General features: G+C 44.1%; 1 protein-coding gene across 2 annotated transcripts in view; it reads right to left on the bottom strand.

Annotated features, from left to right (window-relative positions):
- CCSER1 (coiled-coil serine rich protein 1) overlaps positions 1-26118 on the bottom strand; it is a 716622-nt gene that overhangs the window by 424242 nt on the left and 266262 nt on the right. For both annotated transcript variants that reach the window (XM_056855393.1, XM_056855392.1), the window contains exon 6: positions 1978-2055. In XM_056855393.1, coding sequence (XP_056711371.1) covers positions 1978-2055 — 78 coding nt within the window. The remainder of the gene's footprint in view (positions 1-1977; positions 2056-26118) is intronic.

Genomic DNA, 26118 nt, shown 5'->3' with positions numbered 1-26118 from the left:
TATAAGGCACTACTAAACTCGAATCTTACTTTTCTACTGTAGACAAATATAGCTACCCACCTGAAACTATTTAATTGACTAGAACTGAGCGCCAGTGTGGTGTAGTGGTAAAGAGCAGCTGACTCTACTCTGGAGAACCAGGTTCGATTCCCCACTCCTCCACACACAAACCCTGTTGGGCAACCTTGGGCCAGTCACAGTTCTCTCAGAACTCTCTCAGCCCATGGGGAGGAAGGCAGTGGCAAACACCTCTGAAAGTCTCTTGCCTTGCAAACCCTATGGGGAAGCCATAAATCAGCTGAGACTTGACAGCACTTTCCACCACCAGAACCATCATACCTTATCATCATTATATAATGAGTCACTCAGTATCAGCACTTCATTCTCAACAATGCTAAAAGTTCTCTGTATGTGGGTTAACATTCTAAAGGTGATTATGTTCTGGAGCAATCTTGAAAAGAAGAAGAAGAAGAAGAAGAAGAAGAAGAAGAAGAAGAAGAAGAAGAAGAAGAAGAGGATGAGTTGGTTTTTATATGCTGACTTTCTCTACCATTTAAGGGAGACTCAAACCGGCTTACAATCACCTTCCCTTCCCCTCCCCACAACAGACACCCTGTGAGGTAGGTGGGGCTGTGAGAGCTCGAAGAGAGCTGTGACTAACCCAAGGTCAGCCAGTTGGCTTCATGTGTAGGAGTGGGGAAACCAACCTGATTCACCAGATTAGCGTCCACCACTCATGTGGGGGAGCGGGGAATCAAACCTGGTTCTCCAAATTAGAGTCCACTGCTCCAAACCATCACTCTTAACCACTACACCATGCTGTAAGAAATGCAGGTGGTTGAGGACCGATTACTAGTAAGATCCCAGCTCTCAGTGGCTTTCAGGACAGCACCTGTCAAGAGGAGAAAGTGTAACAAGCAGGCAACCAGAAGGAAAATAGACAGAGAACAATGTGGAAGTACAGAGGGATAGTCTAGTGGCTTCTCACAGCAATGGACTGCCCATAGCTTTGGGCTCTAAAGCACACAGTGGCATGCAACTGACTCTCCAGGATTATGCAATTTCATTGTCCAGCATTATATGATTCCCAGGTCCAGGAATTCCCTTTGGTAGTGGTAGCACCCAGTCTTTGAAATTCCTTCAGAGAGCAACCCTGATGACTCAGAGAATCTACACCTACACCGCCACATGCCGAGTCTTGCTCTAATACTGGAAAAGGAAATTGGGTTTCAAAGGAGGCTAACACCAATATATATTCTAGCTGTATCTGAAAGTGCATACCCTTCCAGAAATGTTGTTAGTCTTTAAGGTGCTACTGGAATCTTGCTCTTTTCTACTGCTAGTGACAGATGAACATGGCTACCCATCGTGATCTGTCACCAATAGATACGTTGTTTAAAATGTGTACACAAATAAATAATAGCTATGAGGGAAACTTCACCGGGCGTTAGGTGTCTGGAACTGACCTCAGCTGCAAGGAGCTGTGGGGAGGCATATGGATTGAGGCCATGATGCTTGGAAATTTCATCATGACCTCTTCCTTATCCAACTCTGTTCCCTCAGTTACCTGTATTGTGTCTGTCCTTTTTTTCATACTGGGGCTAAATGGAGGCCGTGGGCGGTTTTGATCAAGGAAATAGCACTGAGAGCAGAGTTAAAGTGTTTCTTTCCCATTGCTACAGCCTTGAATCATATCTGACCCTCTGGCTGCTTTTAAGGATAAACTACACATCAGAGGATCCAACCAAAGATCGCCAGTTCCAGGTGACCTTATGAAAACAGAAAGGAATGTTTGCAAACCAGGAGCTGGGAATTCATCTAATGTTAATATATTGAAGAGTAACGTCCTAATTTTGATATCCGTTGTTCTGGAAGAGGGTAGCCAAGTGCTCATCATTTTCAAGACAGAGTAGTTCCAGCATGATTGACTTTTGTCAGACTATACGAAGTACTGAGTTTTTAACAAAACAGCTTTACCTTGAAAGGCAATGGTTCTTCGGTAAGTGGGCTAACAGGAAGTGAATTGGTGCTGCTAGCAGGACTCATATCGGCACTCTAAGTGAGAGAGAGAGAAATAAAATCTAGATCAGGATGGGAGAAATTAACATTGTTTTGACACTGTTTATGAGCACAGTGTTGCTGTGATTCTCTTAAAATGGAACATAAAGAGGTGACACATCATCTACTACAACCAAGAGAAAACAAATTAAATACAAATGGTCAATAATACAAGGAAAATGCCCTGCAACTGTTATTTTTTTCCTTGACCTATTTCTGTAAACAACATCAAAATAGTGAATAAACATCTTAAGGAGGGACATCCTGAAAAACTCAAGCACTAAAAACACACAACTTTTATAGCACAGACAATGGAGGAAAAATGATGAACAAATCCCAATGTTCAACCCGACATAAAAAGCTGTGGGCAAACAAGATTAATAGGAACAGTCCACACTTTAAAATTGATTGTTGGCTCAGTGCAAAAAGAAAAGAAAATGAAGCCCTTAATGCGGCAAAGAAACAAGCAAAGCTGGTCTGGTAAGATCTTTGTGAGGATGAACTATGGAGAAGTCGTTTCATATGAAACTGCCTTATACTGAGTGAGACCATTGGTCCACCTGGATTAGTACTGCCACCTCATACCAGCAACCGTGCTCCAGAGTCTCAGGAAGAGAACAGTCTTTCCCATAGCTGAGCTCTTTTAACTGGAGACACCACGGACAGAACTTGGGACTAGGGTTGTGCACATCGATAAACCAGAACCGAAAATAAACCCAAAATTAGCCATTTTAGCAATATTCGGGCTTTTCCACGATTCTTGGGTGAGGAAGGAGGTGGCCATTACAGAGTATGAAAAGTAAGTACTTTTAAAATTCTCCCGGGGGACATTTTTCAAGATAGAGTCTCCAAATTATCAGGGTAGCTGCAAGGGGACTCTCCTTGCATGAACCCTAAAGTTTGGTGAAGATTGAGTCAGGGGGTCCAATTTTATGGGGTCCCGAAGGAGTTGACCCCCTCCATAGAAAAGCATTGTAAACTTTACCATGCTTCTCTATGGAAGAGGGGGTGCGACCTCTTCGGGATCCCATAAAATCAGACCCCCTGACCCAATCTTTGCCAAACTTTGGGGCTCATGCAAGGAGAGTCCCTTGAAGCTACCCTGAAAAGTTGGTAACTCTACCTCCAAAAATGCCCCCACAGGAGCTTCGAAAAAAATCCCCATAGACTATAATGGACCTGATTTTTTTTTTTTTTTTTGTAAACCTGGAAATAAAGCCGAAATACCCCTTTACTGATATGGGTATTCGGCTTATTTCGGGTTTACCCTGGGGGGGGGGGGGACCCAAACCCAAAATTTACTTTTTTTTTTTTCTTTTTTTTTTGCACAACCTTCTTGGAACCTTCTGCATGGAAACAATGTGATCTAACCATCGGTAGGATCACCTCAAGTGCAATTCAAGGTGTTGGTTTTGACCATTAAAGCCCCACGTGGCTTGGGAATAGGGTGTCTGAAGGACCGTCTTCTCCCATATATCCCTGCCCAAGAATTAAGATCCCAGAAAGATATTCTCCTGACTGTCCCATCAATCAAAGAGGCGTGTTTGGTGAGTTCACATGAGAGGGCCTTTTCAGTGATTATGGAAACAACCCCCCTAGGGAGGTGCGCCTCTCTCCCTCACTTTCAATCTTTAGGAGGCAGCTGCAGACGGTTTTATTCAGGATCGCATCTGATGAAATTACTTGAAATCTGAACTGTCATTTTAAATTTTGTTTTATGTATTTTATTTTATGGATTTGATCTCTATTGGAAGCTGCCCTGAGCTTCATATGGAAGAAAGGTGGCTAATAAATGCTTTAAATAATTAAAATAAAATAAATAAATGAGTCATGCATGGCTTATGAACCATCCAGAACTCAGCCGGTGAGAGCATCAAAACATCTCCTGGCTTTACTATGTGCTCAGAGCTGGAGGTATCAGCCAGTGTGGTGTAGTAATTAAGAGCTGTGGTTTGGAGCGGTGGAGTCTGATCTGGAGAACTGGGTTTGATTCTCCACACCTCCACATGAACGGCAGACTCTAATCTGGTGAATCAGGTTGGTTTCCCCAGGCCTACACATGAAGCCAGCTGGGTGACCTTGGGCTAGTCACAGCTCTTTCAGAGCTGTCTCAGCCCCACCTACCTCACAGGGTGTCTGTTGTGGGGAGAGGACGGGAAGGTGATTGTAAGCCTGGTTTGATTCTTCCTTAAGTGGTAGAGAAAGTCGGCATATAAAAACCCACTCTTCTTCTATCAAGTGCCTAGGAGGTGGGCTATACTGTCCTTGGTGAACTAGACCTTGTGCAGGCTGACTTAAGAATTGCATACCTAACCTACCAACTGCAAGTCCACATTTTAACTCCACAACTGTTACAAATACATTTTTGTGAAAATGTAAACTAAGTGAAGAGTGATCGCCTCCAACTCATAAAATTGGATTGCTCAAGCTGCAGCATCTTGCCTTGAACCTATTTTATTCTATACAAAGAGGACAATACAGCCACTCTAGATAACTGTGCCATAAAATATGTGCAATGACTTGAATATCAGTCCCTCAGATATGGCCAATTTTGTTTGTAACAGCTGCTTTTCAGCAAGAGCGTGCAGGGTTATGATAGCTGGCAGATACTGACTTCCCTCAAGATCACTATCAAAATTTATTGATCCAAGAAGTTAAAACTGGCAGAAAATATCTTCACTGGATATTAGAAGCAAGAGAGCAAATAAATCTTGATAACTAAAGAAAGGAGAAGACAAACTGTGTGCTTTCACAGCTTTTTTTAAAAGTGGGGGGTGAGTGAATCTTATTTTCAACTTATTTTCAGGGTGATTGCTTCAGCTATATTGTTGGCTATTAAACTTGGTATGAGTTGCATATAGCTAAGAAATAAGATTTGACTGAATAAGTGCTTCTGTATTTAACATTTCAAATTTAAACGGAAGCATATATGATTTCCTTGAATCCCTGTGTCATCTGCTTTGCTCCCGTAACTTTTCTGAAGTGAAAAGGTGATTAATGATACTGGGTTGCATAGATGCAAAGAGTCAAGGACACACTGCAGGTTTGGGCTAGTTCCCATGTTACTTGGCAGCAAACCTGGGTTTGCCCCTATGTATATATTCAAAAGGAAGTTCCAGCCACTCACAACTAGTCAATTAGCATATATGCATGGAAGAAGAAGAAAAAGAGGAAGAGGAAGAGGAGGAGGAGGAGTTGGTTTTTATATGCCAACTTTCTCTATCATTTAAGGAAGACTCAAACCAGCTTACAATCACCCTTTTAAAATGTACTTTTCAGGTCATGCAGAATTGCAGTGATTAATGGGTCTTTGTCCATTACCTTGTCTGTTTGTCTTGTAATGCTGGTTCCATTAGATTTTTAAAAACTGAAACAATATTTAATGTTTACAATAGAGCTTCATGATTTGTGGGGGGGTTCCATTCTTGGGACCACCGCAAATGGTGGCATATGTGGATACTGGGAGGCAGGTCTGTTGCCTCCCAGTAGCAAAACAACCCTGTTTCCAAATGTAATAGTGGAGTGATCACCATCATGGGAGTAAAAGGAATCTGGGGACCATATCATGTGATCAGACCGTGAATGAGTAAAATCACAAGTTATGAATCTGTGAATGGTGAGGTGCAGTAAATCCCGTCAAAATCATTAGTGTTTACTTCTGAGTATACAGAATAAGGCTCAGGCTATGACGATTGTTATCACAATCTAAATTTAATCTTAGCTCTTTTAAAAGCAGCTTCACTGGGAACCTGCTGTGTTTTTATTTTTCTTTCTCCCTGTAAGTGCTGATAGATCCATCATAGTGTGGCCACAGACACGAATGTCTGCCTGATATACAATCATTGTTGCGTCTTTTTTAAAGTCTGGAAGTTGACATCTTTCACATTTATAAAAGTCGAGAGTGATGTCTGTGCCTGTTAACACGAGAAGGAGATGTGGCACGGAGGTTATGCTTGGTTTTTTCAGAAGTTTTCAGAAAAAAGAATTAACTTCCTTGAGTCGCAGCATATTTCACCAAACCTTTTAACGAGCCATTTTTGCACGTCTTAAATGTTGTGACTGCAATTATTCTCACTGCTTCTTCTGTTCTCCAAAGGGCCTTTTGTGATTTAAGTACAGAACTACTTTTGACAGGTCATTTTAACATTTAGCTGTGAGGCCTCCTTCCTATCGTCCTAGAACTTTCATACGAAAGCAAGCACGCCAGATGTCTACATATGACATAACCCCGTAGTTCAAGGAGAGATTGCTCTTGCAGAGTGTGTATGGCACCTAGGGTTGCCAGCTCCGGGTTGGGAAATACCAGGAGATTTTGGGGGCGGAGCCTGAGGAGGGCGGGGTTTGGGGAGGGGAAGGACTTCAATGCCATAGAGTCCAGTTGCCAAAGCAGCCATTTTCTCCAGGTGAACTAATTTCTATCAGCTGGAGATCAGTTGCAATAGCTGGTGATTTCCAGCAAGAACCTGGAGGTTGGCAACCCTAATGGCACCCTACCAGATGTGTCTTACTTATCTCTTTTTTATTGATGAAGCACAGACGACCGACAAAATTCAACAATTTATTTGCTGTGTATCGTTTTGTTAACAAATGTTATTACATCTGCAATTCTCAATGCATTTCCAGTGGAGTGTCATAGAGACTGATGAGAATTTTCCATAGGGGTGTGTGTGTTATGAGTTGTTACCGATGAAATCCAACATCTCAAATTATGTATTTTTAAAAATATTCATGTAAAAAAGGAATCAGTGTCAGCTTCAGTCAAGTTTACCTTGGGCCACACTCTGGGCACTTTGACACATGCCAAATAATGCACTTTCAATCCATTTTCAATGCACTTTGCGACTGAATTTTACTGTGGGGGCTTTCACATATGCTGAACAATGCACTTTCAATCTGCCTTCAATGCACTTTGTAGCTGGATTTTACTGTGTGGAAACAGCAAAATCCCCTTGTAAATGATCACCTAAAGTGGATTGAAAGTGCATTATTTGGCATGTGTGAAAGCGCCTTGTGTGAAACAGCCCAGTCCACTTGCAAACGATTGTTAAAGTGCATTGAAAGTGGATTAAAAGTGCATTATTCAGCACGTGGGAAAGCGCTGTCTGGCAAACTCAACGTGTACACTCTCATATTCTTGCCCTCTGTATAAACTGCAGTTGCCAGAATAACCATGCTAGTCCAACACAGTTTAATACCTGATCCTCTTGTCACCAGTTGGTGCTCCGGTCATCATCCCTAAGCCCGCACTGAAATTTATTTATTTAAAACATTTTTATGCCACCTTTCCACCCAATCAGGGTTTACAAGGTGGCTAATATAAAAACCTTTAAACATTTAAACAATTAAAGTTATCTTAAGTATATCCTTGACCAAAGAATGGTCCACTCCCTCTATCTAGGATCGTCGTCCTCTTCCACTGAGCGCGCAGCTTCCGGGAGGGGGGCACATGGAGCAGTGAGGGAGGGAGGGGACACCCGCCTAGCCAGCCAGATCAGCCGAATCTACCCTGGCGATCAATGGGGTGACAGATATCGCAGCCAGATCGCCCTCACATCTAGTTCTCCTAAGTGTTCTTTATTTGTAAAGTGACCTTTACGGTGTCTTTATGGTGCCACATGAGACAATCAGTCCCACCCGAACAGTGTAAATGTCCTGAACAAAAATAGCATAATCTGATTTAATACAGTACTAATCCTATAGGGCCAATTCACACACAGCATTTTTTCACCATTTTTTTTAGCATGTATGGGACAAATGTTTGAGAACCAGTGTGATGTAGTGATCAGGAGCGGTGGACTCTAATTTGGAGAACCGAGTTTGATTCCCCGCTTCTCCACATGAGCGGTGGACGCTATTCTGGTTAATCATGTTGGTTTCCCCACTCCTTACACATGAAGTCAGCTGGGTGACCTTGGGCTAGTCACAACTCTCTTAGAGCTCTCTCAGCCCCACCAACCTCACAAGGCATCTCTTGTGGGGAGAGAAAGGGAAGGAGATTGTAAACTGGTTTGATTCTCCTTAAAAGGTAGAGAAAAAATCGACATATAACAACCAATTCTTCTTCTTCTTCTTCTTCCTCTTCTTCCACCATACTACAGAAAGTGAATTATTGAAAACACCCTTATTTCCATTCCACCACCTGGATTATGGAAGTCAAGAACATTTCTCTCTCTACCTAGCTTTAGCTCTGAGGCTTAGTGAGATCTAACAGAACATGGATGGGAGGGACGAATGATGGTGCACAGTCCTGAGCTCCTTTGAAGAAGGGCAGGATGAAAATGTAGTAGATAAAGCTACACCAAGACAGGGATGCACATATGACCTTGTACAGTAGCATGAATCATGGCGGCACAATCTCATTTGCTCTTGACCTGTAACACACTTGCCAAAAATGTGGCTTTAAGCCATTCCAAGTGTCTGAATGAAAACATCCATATTTGATCATGATGATGATGATGAAGAAGAAGAGTTGGTTTTTATATGCTGACTTTCTCTAATACTTAAGGGAGACTCAACCGGCTTACAATCACCTTCCCTTCCCCTCCCCACAACAGACACCCTGTGAGGTAGGTGGGGCTGAGAGAGTTCTAACAGAGCTGTAATTTGCCCAAGGTCACCCAGCTGGTTTCATGTGTAGGAGTGTGGAAACAGTTCCAGTTCACCAGATTAGTCTCCGCCGCTCATGTGGAGGAGTGGGGAGTCAAACCCGGTTCTCCAGATCAGAGTCCACCTCTCCAAACCATCGGTCCAAACCACTACACCATGCTGGAGCTTTGCAGAGGAGCTTTGCCATCTGACCACATAGCATTTCTTGGTCTGGAGTTGGAGGATTTATCTCCATCATCATACCAGAAAATGCTGGTGGCTCCCAAGTCCTGGAAGCTGTGCAGGTGCAAGGCATCTTAATTCGTTACCCCTCCCCATCTTACATTTTTGATTGATAGGACCGCGTTCCTGCCAATGGCCCGTGGCTAATGCAATGGACTCCCAATCTGAATTTTCCATTCCTTGTAAATGTTAGCTGTGTTACAGCCCTTAATTTGGTGGCACAAATGAGTACCGCCCAGAGGCAACTCTAATGATAGTTGGGATTTGGGGATGGCTCCAAGCGTCGCAGACGAGCATTTCTGGATCTCTCTTCAAACAGATATCAAGTCAAGCCTTGGGGGAAAACCAAGCCGGAATCTATCCTGGCATCCTAATTGATTAAATAAGCCAAATAGAGTTAGATAATCATTTTAAAACAATAATTATCCTTTGAATTCTTGACATGAGCTAATCACCTAGTGTTGAGTGCAGCAGAAATTAGCACCAACACACAGGTGCCTGTGTTTCATCCTGGAAGTGAACTTTGTTTCATTTGTGTCAGACTGAAAATAGCAAAATAATAATAAAGAAGATCAGCTGGAAGCTAACCAGGCGCTAATTTACATTGCCTATAAATTGTTATTGATAGCTCAATAGATGATTTACCATTGGGGGAAAAAGTGACTGATGTGTTTGTAATAAGAATAATCAGTTATCCAGAGACACTGCTGGACGGCAGTAAAATATTGTTATGTTGAGAAGCCAATAATGATAGACAGGATTAATATGAAAAGGCATCATGGATACCATTTATTGCCTTGTGCTGGGTGAACCCATGTGTTTCCACTCTAAAATACAATTATGGCTGTATAATCAATTGAGCTATTTATATAAGCCCCCAGGTTAGAATCAATTAGCTTTTTTATTAGGTAAGAGTACATGGGTAGAGGCTGATGCAACAGGGAAAGAGGGAAAGATGAACGGGGGGGGGGGCAGCCAAAGGTAGATTGGGTGGTGAGTAGGAAGAAGGAAGCAGGAAAAAAGGGGGAGGTTATGAGGGCTGCTGGGATAGGGATTGGGTTGCCAACCTCCAGGTGGTGGCTGTAGATCTCCCGCTATTACAACTGATCTCCAGGCAAAAGAGAGCAATTCACCTGGAGAAAATGGCCACTTTGGCAATTGGACGCTATGGCATTGAAGTCCCTCCCCTCACCAAACCCCACCCTCCTCAGGCTTCATCCCCAAACCTCCTGCAGGTGGCGAAGAGGGACCTGGCAACCCTAGATAGGGGAGGGAAAGAAGAAATAGTGGGGGAGAGGTTCCAGAGGAAAATGCGGTGCCCCCTGAAAATCCTTGCGGGTCCCATGCTTGTTCATTCCATTCCCAGAGACCATCATTCCACTCTGGAGGCTATTGTTCCTGAACTCTGGGACTTAGAGTGCAGTCCTAAGAAGGTCTACTAAGATGTAAGTCCCTTTTTATTCCATGTGTTTCGTTTTTCCCAGGAGCAAGCCTTGTTTCCCATTTTTATCCCTTGTTGTATTTGCAGAGACCAAATTTGACACATTTGCTTGTTTTTCTTGATCTGCTCTTTGTTTTATTTGCCCCTTTGTAGTAAGTAAAGGTAAAGCACCAGGTCATTCCTGACCAATGGGGTGACGTCACATCTCGACGTTTCCTAGGCAGACTTTGTTTATGGGGTGGTTTGCCAGTGCCTTCCCCAGTCATCTTCCCTTTACCCCCCAAAAGCTGGGTATTCATTTTACCGGCCTCGGAAGGATGGAAGGCTGAGTCAACCTTGCAGTAAGTACTTCAATGTATTTCAGTGGAGCCCATTCCAATCAATTGGCATTTGTGGCTCCCATTATATCCAGTGGGTCTTTGGAAAGCCCTCACCGCCAACAAGTTCAGAAGGCGTTTGGAACCACTGCCACACCAACAAACTAACCCTGGGATAGGTTCACCAGAATCTCTACTGCTGATTATGGTCAGTTCGCCTGATGAACATCACAGCATCCCTGATCACTATTAAAGCAACGGGGAATGCAGCCACAACTCCTGACACATTGGGAAAAAATCTCTCTGTGCTAGAAAAGGCCTACATCTATGCGGGAGTTTCCATGCCTGAGATACACAAATTTGATTAATATTACATGTACCTTTGTCATTCACGCATTGAACAAACCCATCAAATGTCTTAGAGATAATCAAGATGTCAGCAGTCCAGTTTTCACTGTGTGGATCCACTGTGTGGATATGAGAATTGCTCAAAAAAATGGAACGTTCCTGCAACTGAGTGGGGGGTTCACAGCTTGAATCTCTAATTTCCAGCACTGTCCCTAATATATCACCTTCCCAAAGCTGTCTAAGGTTGAGGAGAAACTGAATTACTGCTGCTTCAGAAACTCTCATATTCTTCCTCTGAACATGTAATTGCTTCAGAATCTATTATAGCTCGTTAATGTCTTATATAGAAGGCTTGACAGACCTGGCCATACCAGTGAAAACGAAGTTTTTCTCAATTAATAGCTTGAATATTACAAAATCACAATTAATATTCTCGCTTTCCAGGATGGTGGAGATAGATACCAGATTCCAAAAAGATAATTAGATTTATTTCTATTACATTGCTGCATTCATTTTTGACATTGGGTGAATGAAGGCAATCGTTCACCCGATGGTAAAACATTGTGATAGGCATATAATTGACCTGAATGACTTCCACTGTGTGATCTTGGCACAGTGGTGAGGACAATCTGGCCACATTTTGGCACCTAAAAATCTAGGGAAGAAGAGGTAAAATTCTCCCTACACGATAACTATCTTCCCAACGATTGGCACGATAACTATCTTCCCAAGTGGTTACAAGCACAATAAGATAAGGTAACCCTTGGCAAATGGTCATCTCTACTCATTGTCAAACAGCCTAAATAACTGAGACTAGCCTGAGCATGCCAGAGCTTGGAAGCTAAGCAGGGTTGGCCACGGTCAGTACTTGGATGGGAGACCACCAAGGGAGTCCAAGCTTGCTATGCAGAGGTAGGCAATGGCAAACTATCTTTGCTCATCTCTTGCCTTGAAAATCCCCTTAAGGAGACCTCGGAAGCTAAGCAGGGTGAGTACTTGGAAGGGAGACCACCAAGGAAGGGTCTGCGGAGGAAGGCAAGGGCAAACTACTTCTGTTTCTCTCTTGCCTTGAAAACCCTATGGGGTGGTCATAATTCAGCTACAATGGCACTTGATGGCACTTCACACACACACGAGAGAGTTTCAAAACTTTGCTATGGGGGGTTGGGATGTACAGTGGCTGAAGAAGAAAGGAAATACAATTGTTTATTGGGTTGGCTGTTCATTTGGAAAACTCCAAAAGAAGAGAACAACCATAGCAAGCAATGGAAACGAACACACACTTTTGTTTTTATTTATGAAGTAAATTATTACTGCATTAATTCCCCTGGAGACAAGGAGTTATATAGGAAAAGTATTAACTTAAAAAAAAACCTATCGAAATCATCAAGTATTAGGACATGTTAAGAAATTGAAGATTTGAAGCAAAAAAAAGAAGATGATGAACAGCGTTCACAGGCACAGAGTGCAGACAAATTGAGGACAAAGCAATTAGTTGTTCTTCTCCTGTAATTAATTCTGAAATTATACTGTAATAAAGAATTTTGAAAACTACAAAATAAGCCACTGAAAAAGTATAATTATTACTCGTTTTAAATGGTACAGCTTGCACTTCCTTTCAGCAATTTGCCAGAAAACAGCCCCCCCTACCCCGCAACTGAAAAACAAACACACTCACTATAGAAAATCCAAGGGATTAAAACCCAATTATTCCTCTGGTACTTAAACCAAAGAGATACTCATTAACAAACTTTTATCAAATCTAATGTGCAGTTTTCGATGCTTACATTTTTTTAAACATCTAAGATGTTTCATTAATGTAATGCACTGTCTGTCACTAGAGAGTTTTCTTATTTGTTTGCTTGCTTGCTTGCTTTCAACCCTGGCCTTTCCCAACCAAGGTCGGGCTCGGGGCGGCTTACATCTGTTAAAATACAATACATCAACACAATACAGTATCTAAAAGCACAAAGAGGACAATTACATTGCACAACAGAAAAAAACAACAACAACAAGGAAACAATCTCTGCCTTGAGGAACATACAATTGAAAGACAACCCATTCATTTTTTTAAAAAATGCTTTAACTAGAAAATTATTGGGTTTGGAATATCCCCTTCTTTATATCCTGAGAAAAACTTTCTTGGAAAGATCTGTGGTTGCCATGAAACTCAGGATTCCAAGGCATAGTGAAACAGACCTCCAGTGAACAAAACCAGGAAGAGTTAACTGTTACTGCTATTCAGTGTACCCATGCAATGTAAGGTAAGCAATGGGAGGAGGAGGGGAGATGCGATTTCCCCCTCTTCCAAGAGTTTTGCAGGCCTTGGCGATCCAGCGAGAGAGCAGGGTTGGAAGGAGAGGAGGCCTGCAGCCATGATGGGGAAGCGAGATGGGATCCCCCCACATGAGTTTCACGAGCCACTGAGTGTGTGTGTGAGGGGGGAAGGTGGCTCTGCTGTGTCAGCAGAGCCCAGGAGCCGCTGGCAGGCTAGGGTTGCCAAGTGCCTGGTGGCGGCGGGTAAAATCCCGTCAATCCCCCGGGCTGCCCGTCAACCGAGAACCGGCGGGCAGTGTGCGCGCGTGCGTCACTTTCGAGTTTACCCGGAAACGATGCAGACGCTTTGGCAACCTCGGCTAAAACTTGAAGGAAACCACAGAGTTTTGGTCAGGATCACTAGAGCGTCCGGGTCACTTCCGGGTAAACCCAAAAGGCGCGTCGTGCAGGGTGCACGCGTGTGCCGCGACAGGCGCACATGCGCATTGCGCACCTCAGCCGCAGCCCCGCAAAGCTCCCTCCGGTGGAGCAACAGGGCCTTGCAAGCCTATGGCAGACTCCTCTGGCTGTTGTTGGGCTGGAAGGTGAGTAGTGGTGGGGAGTGGGGGTGGGATTCCCACCCATGAGTTTTGTGGGGCCCCACTTGTACATACCCATTTGTACAAATTTAGAAAAGACTGTGGGTTGGATCCAGCCAGGGTTCTATTGGTGAAAGGGGGAGAAAGGGGTCCCTGCTGACCTCCCAGAAAGGCTATAATGGGTATCATGAGACCTACATGCACAAAAGCAATGTGAGGTGGAGGCTCTGATACAGAGGAAAATTGGGTGAGAATGAAAGAAAAAGCTGGCTGGATCCAACCCTATGAGCTGCTATGGACAGGGAGTGGACAGGGAGAGGTTTTTCTCCCTCTCCCATAATACTAGAACACGGGGTCATCTGCTAAAGCTGGAGGGTGAGAGATTCAAAACAGATAAAAGGAAGTATTTTTTCACACAACGCATAGTTAAATTGTGGAACTCCCTGCCCCAGGATGTGGTGATTACAGCTCATTCCCAGACTAGAGAACAGTTCCCCTGGAGAAAGTGGCTGCTTTGGAGGGTGGACTCTATGGCATTGTACCCCACTGAGGTCCCTGCCCTCCCCAGGCTCCATTCCTAAGTCTCCACAAGTTTCCCCAACCTGGAACTTGCAACCCTACCCCCTCATCCCTCACAGGTAACCGGGGTGGGGGGAGCTGGCAACCCTAGTCAGGCCTTATATACTAAACACTAAGTGTTTGAACCCCCATTTTTTTCCAACTAACAGTGGAGCCTTCCTCCAACACAAGCACCTTCCTAGAGCATATGGAGCCTTGAGCTGGCAGGACCTGCTTCTTCTGCTGGCATAATGTTCTTGGTGTTGCAGGAAGGTTCCACCATTAACAAAACAGAAATGATAGCTCCACCCTTAGAAGCATACAGACTTCGGCTCTTGCCTGTTAGAAAAAAAAAACACCCTTCTCTCTGAGCTTGAGACCTAGTTGGGGAGGAGCTGTGACTCAGTGGTAGAGCATCTGCTCGATATGCAGAAAGTCCCAGGTTCAATCCCTGGCATGTCCAGTTAAAGGTAGGTGATGGAGCTCCCCAGGCTCCAGCCCCCAAATCTCCAAAATATCCCAACCTAGAGCTGGCAACCCTACATTTGACTACCCCAAGTAAACAGGAGTTGTACATTCCTGTGACATGTCAAAATCAGTTGCTACACATTTTATGAACGGTTTAAAAAACAAAGAAACTTGTAACCTGAAAATCTGAAATGTAATTTTGCATTACCATGGACTATAGATGCCTGTAAGAAATAGTTGGTCTTTGCTTCTTTTCCTTTTCTCCAGATGGTTGTCTGAATAATGCTGACCAAACTTTATTTAGACATAAAACACCTCTGCCCTGATGTCTTTCTGAATATTTGATCTTCCAGAAGGATGAACCTAATGCTGTGTCAGACAGCCCCACACCAAACCGCAAGTGAGTCTTTTCCTGAAAAACTCTCACCTACGCCCGAGTTTCCACTCTGATCTCCACCTCACATCTGCTGATGACAATGAACTTTGGGCAGGAGAACTCCAAATCAAAAACCATGTGATAGCTGTTATTAGGAGCAAATAAAACAACGTGTTGGGTTATTCTGATTTTTGATTTTATTATGGATCAACTTGGCTATCAATTTTTGGGAGGCTGGAGAACGTACACCTCAGATGTTGCCTCGCTGTCTAAACTCCTGTCTTGGCCCTTGGGAAAGCAATGTCACATTCCATCTTTGAAAGAGGAAAGGGGTCTATCAGGAGATCACTTTTGGATGGTTTGGGAGCTGAGTCACAGAAAGCAAGACCAAAGGGCTGCAGTCAGTACAGGAGAAGGCAGTCTACTCTGGCAGCCTTATGCACTTTCAAGCATTTCCCTTTATGCTTCCATTGACTCAGAGGTAAATGGGGTGGAAGATTCTGGCTCTGAGGTGGTGGTGCGGAAATCTCTTTCCAGGCCTGGAGGTGCTAAGAGGATGAGGGAAGTTCTAATAATAGAAAGGTAAATAGCATGAATTGAAAACATATGCACAGTGCTGTTGCCCAAAGCGCTTGCCTACTAAAGAGCGCTCCATGCGCTGGATGTGCTTCATTGCTCATTGATGTTTGACCTAAGTAAAACAAATGTTTTTACACCACTGAATGGGGAATTCAACAAGGACGTGGATCACTATTGTTATGCCTTATGAGACATCTAAGAGCCCAACCTAGGCATGTACATGGCTACAATTAACTAGATAATTATACTAAGATTCCTTTCTCAGCATGGACCACTGATTCGTGACTTGCACGTAAATGTGTTCATACAGTTTTTTACCAGGTGACTGAAAAACAGTATGTCTTCTGAGACCAGATAGCCGATGAAGAGTTGCTCAGAGAGAAAATCAAATGGCCCAGAGCAGCAGATCATATCAAAACTACAAACCCTAATAATTACATGCCCAGATATTGATGCACTATGCAAATTAACAGAGCATTTGCCACAGGACTGAACTGCACAAGTAAAATAAAGGAGAGGAGACCAAAGAGATGGTAGCCAGGTCACTAAGGTTAATTAGAAATATGCAAGTATGGAGAGAAGGCAGATCTTGAAAGCTAAGAGGGTCGGGACTTGGATGGGAGGACCCCCACCCCCCCAAAAAAATTCTTCTTAGGTGGAAGGATCAGACTGTGCTATTATAAAGAAAGGAGAATTCACCTCTGCACAGGACAGTGTGACAAGTTTGAGACTTGGATAGAACGGGTCAACTGATCATCTTTGTCTCTCCGTCTATTACATGAAACTATGCTGCAGGAGACAGAGTAGATTTGAGAGTAATTATATGCTGTTTTACAACTTCAGCCACCTATACCCATTAAAAACTTCTGCTACACCCAGCCAGTGTGGTGTTGAAGTTAAGAGCGGTGGACTCTAATCTGGAGAATGGGGTTTGACTCCACACTTCTCCACATGAGTGGTGGACTCTAATCTGGTGAACCGGATTGGATTTCCTACTCCTATGCATGAAGCCAGCTGGGTGACCTTGGGATAGTCACAGTTCTCTTACTAACTAAACAGGAAGAAGATAAGTGAAGCCAATCAGATTCGGATAAGGCCAGTATTGAGCTGGCACAGTGTCTGTACCTGTTTCTGATGTCAGCCTAAAGACAAAGGGGGAGGTCAAAAATTGGCAGCAGCCAAGATGACCATCTGCCCCAAAATTGATTCCTGGGAATGAAACAGAAAAGGTCTATCCCCATCCCAAGGAATGCCTCAGAGCAAGGCTAACCTTTCACTAGGTAGCAATGAAGCGAGGCTACTCATCCTTAAGCCAGGGTAGCCCAACTGTATTGCTGGCCCATTCCCCAGCCAATCACCATGTGGGACATCGGTTCAAAAGAAAGGACTTAGTTTTGCATTCTCATGACATGAGACGGGGGAGAGGAACTGCTGGCTCATCTCTGCCCCTACAGTTCCATTATACAGATTCCTTCCTCTTCCTTAAAATATTATAATCAAAGAAGGTCTCACAACTGTTGAAAACTAGGATTTGCATGTAAGCAAATGACAATAATGTGCTACAAACAAATAAAACTGGATCTGAGAGAGGAGGGGAAGATTCTCACATGCTATCCAACATCTAGCAGATTTGAGTGGTCTTTGGCAAAAAAAAAAAAAGTGTTTAAGATCATCTGAGCTCCCCAAATGCTCTTAGATCTGGAGCTACATTGGCTATGCCAACTCTTAAACCTTCTAGATCTTAAAAGAAAGTGTTTAAAAATGGGTTTACAAAATATTCCAGGTCTGCAGTTGACTAGATCTTGCTCTCCTTGCTTCCTTGTCTCTCAGTGTGGGCTGAGTATGAAGGAGGGCTCACTAGAGATAAATAAAATGTAGTTAAAAACATAAGAAGAGCCATAAAACTCGCTATTAAGTCTTAACATTATCCAGTTTGGTCATTAACAACCTCATTTAGCCTGTGCCCCCAAGTACTCTCGCAATACACAAAACAGATTGGCGATGGTACTTTTTTTCCAAGACGTCAGCACATATTTCCAAGGCCTTCTCTCTCAAAAGTTTAAGCCAGATGGTGTGATACCAGTTAGAAAGCTTCATGTCTGCACTCATGAAGTATCCTAACTGTGAATGAGCTCATAGGCTAACAGCTTCATTCTAAATTATACCCTGTTAAATCCACTGAAGTCAATCCTGTTTAGGATTTCCGGTAACACAAGTAACGAATCATTTTGGTGCTAAATTGTTGGGGAACACCATACAGGAAAGCAGGTGATCTGCTCTCCACAGATACGGCAGTCTGATGGAGGACACTGACACATGCTGGAAGGTTTTGCAAACTAACAAAGCATTTGTAAGATGGGGTGCAAAAGGAAATCTTCAATTTTATAGTCCCTCCCACCCCCATGAAAACATTAATTAGCAGGGTGGTTTCTATGAAAGAAGAGGTCTGGTTTTAAATGCCTTGACACCAAAATTTAGCCTACTTTAAGGCATGACTATGCCCTTCAATTGTCCTGTTTAGTTAAGCAGAAGAATATGGTATATTTCTTGCATTTAAATTTTGTAAAACTCTAAGGCAGATTGGGGGGTGGGGAACAATACTGGTTAAAACCAGTAGGACAGCCAGTATGGGCTAGAAAACAGAATGCCGAACTTGGTGATAGCTGAAGTCTGGGACTGGGGAATTTACAGTACAGACCTCCACAGTTCGGCACTTCCAAACTACTTTAAAAGCCTCTTTAAAGTTTGGGTACAATTCATAATTAACTTGGCCCTGGTCTCGGACACAGTGCTCCTAGACACATCTGAATACATCCTTGTTACTGCTAAAACTCATTTGGCATTGGCAAAGCAACAGCTATTGCTTTCACTAAGCCTCAGCATCATTGTGGGTGCCAGGGAGCCTGCTTGACTGTGGTTTTCTAGTACTTCTGGTCTTTGGAGACTTTCAAGGGGCGTTGCCAGCCACAGCACTGCTGTAACCTAATGAAGACCATAGCTGCAGCTATCCTGATCTCTGCCAGGAAAGTTTTAGGGAGAAAGAGAAAGGGAATGGGCTTGTGAGGGGATGGAGAAGACAGTTATTTCGGCATCATCAAGAGCATGAAGAGACCTCGAGCTCAGAATGGGCCCAAGTTTAAACAACAGCTCAACAGGGGTCAAATTTAGCATGAACTAGCTGTTTAGCTAAGGACATTCCAAACTGAGTCTGGGGAAACGCAACCATCTCAAAAGTCACTTTTTTGATGGACTCATTGTTTGGCCTTGGATAAGTTATTTGTTGTGCTTACTTTTTTATAGCTGAAAATGATTTGAAAAATATGTGTTCCCATAGAATAATCCACCTGTGGTCTGAAACACTGGTGTGTGGGGTGGTATTCAAACAGTACCCCTAAAGATATTCTCCATTTAAAAATTTTAATCCAAACGTGAAACTCTAGATTCTGTTTTATAAAATATAATTGTCATTTAAAACTGCAATTAGGAAGCAGCAACCAAGGACAAAGAGATCATGTAGAATTTTGTAACAAAATACCAGATTTGACATAGCAGAGAGAATCAGCCCTTTTCTTGTTTTGATCTGATATACTGCCTCAAATGTGAAAGTATTCCTCCAAGACTGGCTCCAACCTCTGTATGCATATACTTTTTGTGAATCTACCTAAGGATGCATCTGATCAAAAGAACTCTGGCTCACAAAAGATTATGTCACTGTAAACGTGTAAGTTTTTAAAAGTGCTAAAAGGCTCTTTCATTGTACCATATAAGGAGGCTTTGTAACAAAAACTGTAAGATTTGCTATATTATCAGTCAAAGAGGTCTCACAATTCTTTCTCTTCTGTCTGATGGACGAGGCAGCATAGAGATTTTCTAAACAAATTCATAATGGGTAATATTTTGCTACTGAGATTTGGATCTCTGGAATGAACCTATTCCTTCTGCCAAATAATGGGACAGTAAATGAGGGAAGAACTTCAGCAATCAGCCCCCCTGTAAAGAAAACTGATGCAACACCATGTGAAATTGAAGAAGAAATAGAGGTGGTTTTTATACCCTACTTTTCTCTTTTATACCCTACTTTTTCCCTTTAAGAAGTCTCAAAGTGACTTACAATCACCTTCCCTTCCCCACAACAGACACCTTATGAGGTAGGTGGGGCTGAGAGAGTTCGGAGAGAACTGTGACTAGCCCAAGGTCACCCAGCAGGCTTCATGTGGAGGAGGGGGAATCGAACCCGGTTCTCCAGATGAACCAATACACCATGCTGGATTGACCATATGTTTCAGCTTAATTTCAGGTCAGCCCCCACAGAATGGATACAGATAAGACACATACAAAATACAGAAAATGACGAGGCTAGAAGGTTCTTCCAATTCTTTTCATTTAGCCTAGTTGCAGCACAGAAGCACAATTAGCATTTTAGATGTTCCAGACTGGCACATGGGCTTAAACATCCACTAATAACATACAGATGCCAGTTTGAAGTGGGTGTAAATGCCGTGAAAAAAATACAATTCACTGCTGGCATAAACACACACAAATACATTAAAGTAAATGGAGAGTTCATACCCATGAAAATTTGGCCAAATTCCTTCTAGTTGCTACTGATCTAATTAGTTCCTTATGCGGCTTCTTAGTCCAGTAACATTGCAGGGCCTCGGAATCAGACTCATTACAGCTGTGCTGTGTTCATTAACACTCCCACTGATCTCAACATCATGTAAGACACTAACGGTCCAATCTTGCACATGTTTACTTGGGACTGAGGGCCAACCCAATAAGATGTTAGAAGATCTGTGAGTGAGATGGTTTTATGTGTGCATTTGTAAAACAGAAGTCATGAAAGAAATTCATATTGGGACAACAACATCAAATGGTGTGTGTTTGTGGATGGGTTAACTCTTTCCCCAATGCTATTTTCCCATCTTAAAAGGCCAACCAGACTTCCTATTAGTGCCATACAGGCAACCTACACGTTTCACCCAATGGGTCAGGTAGCAGGTCTTTGGGGCCATATGAGGTCAAGGAAATGGTGCAGGGGGATAGAATTTCCTCCCTTAGCATTGTGGTCCAAATCCAAATCAGGGCCTCCTGCAGCTCTTTTTTTTTAAAAAAATGTTTGTGATCAGATCACAGATCTTCCAGCATCTTTATCTAGTCCGGCTCTATGTTTAATGGGGATTATCTGGAAGTGAGTGCAAATAGGATCACAGCAAACCTATGGAGAACCACTAAAAATGTTATTCTTGGAACTGTGGGAAGAAAATCCATATTGGATGAGGGTTGTAGTAAGGAGAGGAATTGGGTGAGATAGAGCAAAAAAAGTGTCTAGAGCCAACTCTATAGCAATACTACAATGCATTACAAACTACAATGGGCATTATGGTGGCAGGGTACAAAATGGCTAGTTCATTGAACACATGAAGCTGCCTTGTACTAAATCAGACCCTTGGTCCATCAAAGTCAGTATTGTCTACTCTGACCAGCAGCGGCTCTCCAGGGCCTAAGGTAGAGAGGTCTTTCACATCACCTGTTTGCCTTGTCCCTTTAACCGGACATGCCGGGGACTGAACCTGGGACCGTCTGCATGCCAAGCAGATGCTCTACTACTGAGCCACGGCCCCTCATTATTCTGTGACACAGCCAGGTCTGTTTGAAAGACAGTCTGAAAGCCAGTCTGAAAGAAAAGGTCCTCGCCTTATTAAGGTATGGTAATGGTACATAACTAGAGGTGCTCAAATGGCATGTTTGCAGTATAGTCGGTCTATGATACACATTTGTGTTATTTAGGAGTGAATGAAAGGATTTTTGTTGTTGGGGGAAGGTTATACATATAGGCTCCAGCTTGGGCTGAAAAAAAGTTCACCTATGCCAGTGCATCATAACTCCTCTGTTATCAAAGGTCTGTTATTGAACAGGGATGCAGAGGCGAGAAGGGAGGAGTAGGTCAGAAATATTCCACATCTTCCACCAATTAGAACATCCACAGAGACAGCACTCTGACTGAAATGCAGTCATACTGAAGGAAACAGGTAGGTCAGTGGAACAGGCTTCCTCGGGAGGTGGTGGGCTCTCCTTCCCTGGAGGTTTTTAAGCAGAGGCTAGATGGCCATCTGTCAGCAATGCTGATTCTGTGACCTTAGGCAGATCATGAGAGGGAGGGCAGGAAGGTTTGCATCAGTGTTTGGCTCTCGTGGCCCTTTCTTGCATACCCAGGTGGTGCCGATCACCACTTTGGGGTCAGGAAGCAGTTTTTCTCCAGACCAGATTGGCCAGGGATCCTGGAGGGATTTTTTATTGGCCATCTTCTGGGAATGGAGTAGGGGTCACTGGGGGTGTGTGGGGGGGAGGTAGTTGTGAATTTCCTGCATTGTGCAGGGGGTTGGACTAGATGACCCTGGTGTTACCTTCCAACTCTATGATTCTACACACAGAGCCTGTCAACTTTCTTTCTGGCAGCCACTGACACATAATTGCACCAGCTATGAATATTCATTAATGGTAGAAGATAAAATCCTAAAACTAGACTTAAATCTAGCAGTGCAATCCTAAGCAGAGTTACTCCAACAAGCAAATGGGAGAGAAATAAGAAATATATACTTGCTTTGTGTTCAACTGCCACAGTTTTGTTTTAGTACGAGTTTCTCCACTGGCTTCCGATACAGCACCATACCATTGTGTAGAAAATCTTGTCAAATTTAGCATGTTTGCAAGAGTAAATGCTTGCTACTATAGTAAATCACTGAGATTGCAATCCAGGAACGCCCTTCAAAGGAATCGGAGGCCTCAGGTATGAAGCCATTCCACCATTACAAGAGAATTTGTTGCAGAGACATAAGAACAAGCAATTCTTAATTACAAATATTATTGTACCATGTGGCAGTGGACACAGGAACACAGAACATCCATGACCCATGTCATGCCATTGCACATACGCAAGCTAATCGACACAGAGTCCTGCCCATGGTAATTCAGAAGCACGTCCTTTCTTTTAGATAAGATGTCAGCCAGGTCAGAAGGAATATTCTCATCACTGCTTCTGATCTCCCTGGATGGCCTGAAGGGCAAGGAAGTCCCTGAGATACAGACTCTGCTCTGAAGGAAATGGGGTCATAGTTTCACTTCAGACAGGATGCCGGAGAAGACAGAAACGGGACAAATGTGTTCTAGCTGGGCTCTAGCGTACTGTGAATATGTGTCCCTCCCCAGGACTGAGGGCTGGGACCAGGAAATTCTGTCAGCAGCCTTTGCCACTGAGGTTCACCACTCATCTACGATACTGATAGACAATTTATTTAAATATTTGCCTTACTTTTCTCCCCAGCCAAGATCCAAAGCAACTTATGAAATATAATGCCATTTACACAATCAAACAGAAACAGTGAAATCACATCTTGAACCTGGTTGATGTGTCAAATCAAGCAATACTAATTAGCCTGGCCACTGCTAGCCACTTACTGAGATCCTTACAATACGCTACAGAATTCTCTGCAATGCATAGGGTTGCCAACCTCCAGGTACTAGCTGGAGACCTCCTACTATTACAACTGATCTCCAGCCGATAGAGATTAGTTCCCCTGGAGAAAATGGCCACTTTGGCAATTGGACTCTATGGTGTGGAAGTCCCTCCCCTCCCCAAACCCCGCCCTCCTCTGGCTCTTCCTCAAAAACCTCCCCTGGTGGCAGAGGGACCTGGCAACCCTAACAATACACAGGTTAACCAAGCAAGTATGCATGTGAATGTAGAAAGGGTTCCTGGGCCCAGGGCGAGGGGAGGGGAGGGGTGAAAAATGCTGCTGTACATCAGTGTAAGCAGCTCATGTGCTAGGCAACATAAGTGTTCACGTCTTCGCAGTACTGCATAATGATTCTCGTTCTCACATTCTAGCTCATTCAGCCTTGATAAGTCACATGATAGAAAACAGAGCTAGCTCCTTGAAGGAGCTAGAAAAGATTCTGAAGTGTAAGGATGTGTCACTGGCCACCAAGATTAAGTTAATTCATGCCATCATATTCCCTATTACTATGTAGGGATGTGAAAGTTGGACATTGAAAAAAGCTAACAGGAAGAAAGTAGGTTCCTTTGAAAAGTTGTGTTGGAGGAGAGTGTTACGGATACCGTGGACTGCCAAAAAAACAAATCAGTGGGTTATAGATCAAATCAAGCCTGAACTGACCCCAGAAGCTATAATGACTACCGTATATACTCGGGTATAAGCCGACCCGAGTATAAGCCGACCCCCCCAAACTTGAGGCCAGAAAAGGGAATTTCTTATTGACCCGCGTATAAGCCGAGGGTCAATAAGAAATTCCCTTTTCTGGTAAAGCTGTGCTCTAAAATGGCGGCCGCCATTTTAGAGCGCAGGGATGATGTCGCCCCTGCCCCAGGTCGCCCTCCCGCCGGCCTCCCGGGCCCGCTCAACCCATCCCAACCCCAGTGCCATCCAAGGGGGGGAGGGGGAAGATCCCCTGAACCCCCTACTCACCGGGAGACGCGGCGAATCGGCGGCGGCGGCAGAGTGGCCTTCCTGTGCCTGCAGGTGGCCCCCCCAGGCTGCTGCCGGCTGCAGGGAGCGGCGGCAGCGCGGCCTGGAGGGGCCTGGAGGGGCCTCTCTCCGGCCCAGGAAGGCTGCTGCCGGCCGCTGGGAGCGGCCCGGGCGCGGCAGCGGCGGAGGCGCGGCCTGGAGGGGCCTGGAGGGGCCTCTCTCCGGCCCAGGAAGGCTGCTGCCGGCCGGGGAAAGGTGCGCGGGCCTGGCGGCGATGGCGGCGGTGACGGCGGTAAGTTCCCCCCTCCCCCCTCTACCGTATTGACCCGCGTATAAGCAGAGGTTGGCTTTTTCAGCCCTTTTTTTGGGCTGAAAAACTCGGCTTATACGCGAGTATATACGGTAAACTGAGGCTATCGTATTTTGGTCACATTATGAGAAAACAAGAGTCACTGAAAAAGACAGTCATGCTAGGGAGAGTTGAGGGCAGCAGGAAAAGAGGAAGACCCAACAAGAGATGGATGGACTCAATAAAGGAAGCCACAGCCCTCAGTTTGCAAGACCTGAGCAAGGCTGTCAAAGATAGGACATTTTGGAGGACACTGATTCATAGGTCACCATAAGTCGAAAGCGACTTGACGGCACTTAACACACAGAAAGAAAACAGAGGGAAACATGTTTCCTGGCATCCCTTTCAGATTATTTCCCAGTTTTCCCTCAGCTCTGGTCAGTTTAACTTTAACACTGACAAGGCTTTGATGTCAATTACCGAGTTGCCTGATTTTTGATATACACCAGTGAAGAAACGTACAACATAACTGGGTTTGCAAACTAATTAGAAGTGCTGCAAGACTTGGCCTGTGATCAGGTACAGATTGGCCATTAATCTCATCAGGGCAATTCCTAGCGGGCCTCTGCTCTGGAAGGCTGGTGGCAAGGCTAGAACGTCCATCGGTCATGTTTACTTGGAAGTAATGCCCATTGAGGTAAATGGACTAAAAAAAAAAGCCTGTCAAGTCACAGCTGACCTATGGCGACCCTGTGTAGGGTTGCCAGGTCCCTCTTCACCACCAGCGGGAGGTTTTTGGGGCGGAGCCTGAGGGCGGGGTTTGGGGAGGGGAGGGACTTCAATGCCATAGAATCCAATTGCCAAAGTGGCCATTTTCTCCAGGGGAACTGATCTCTACTGGCTGGAGATCAGTTGTAATAGCGGGACATCTCCAACCAGTACCTGGAGGTTGGCAACCCTAACCCTGTGGGGTTTTCAAGGCAAGAGACTTTCATAAATGGTTTGCCACTGCCTGCCTCTGCAGACCAACCCTGCTATTCCTTGGTGGTCTCCCATTCCAAGTAATGTCCAAGCCAACCCTGCTGAGCTTCAGCAATCTTATGAGATTGGGTTAGCCTGTGCTATCTTGGTCAGGCAATGGACTTCACTCCCTTGTAAATACAGATTAGGGCCTCCATCTGTACAAAGCCTCTTACAGTACACAGGGATAGGACAGGAGTGGAAATACAGCGAATCATGTCTTCTAAAAGGGAAAATGTGTCTCCATTGAAGTAAATGCATTCACAGGGTAAAATGCTACACAGTTACTCCAGTCTCAGCATATTAACTGCAGTGGGATGAGACCAGAATAATTGCATAGGATTGCACTCTTAATTTTTTATTTCAGCGCAACTCCGCTTTAGCACCCACACATTTTATCTGGATTGCTTTGCCCTGCCAGTACAGCCTCTTTTACTGATGATGCATCTCCCAATTTCACACCCTGAAAAAAAACCTGTGTTAGAGGAGCTTTTG

This window comes from Euleptes europaea, chromosome 9 (genome assembly GCF_029931775.1).
Source record: "Euleptes europaea isolate rEulEur1 chromosome 9, rEulEur1.hap1, whole genome shotgun sequence".
Lineage (NCBI taxonomy): Eukaryota > Metazoa > Chordata > Lepidosauria > Squamata > Sphaerodactylidae > Euleptes > Euleptes europaea.
The sequence above is the reverse complement of the archived record's forward strand: the minus strand, read 5'-3'. Positions and strand labels throughout refer to the sequence as shown.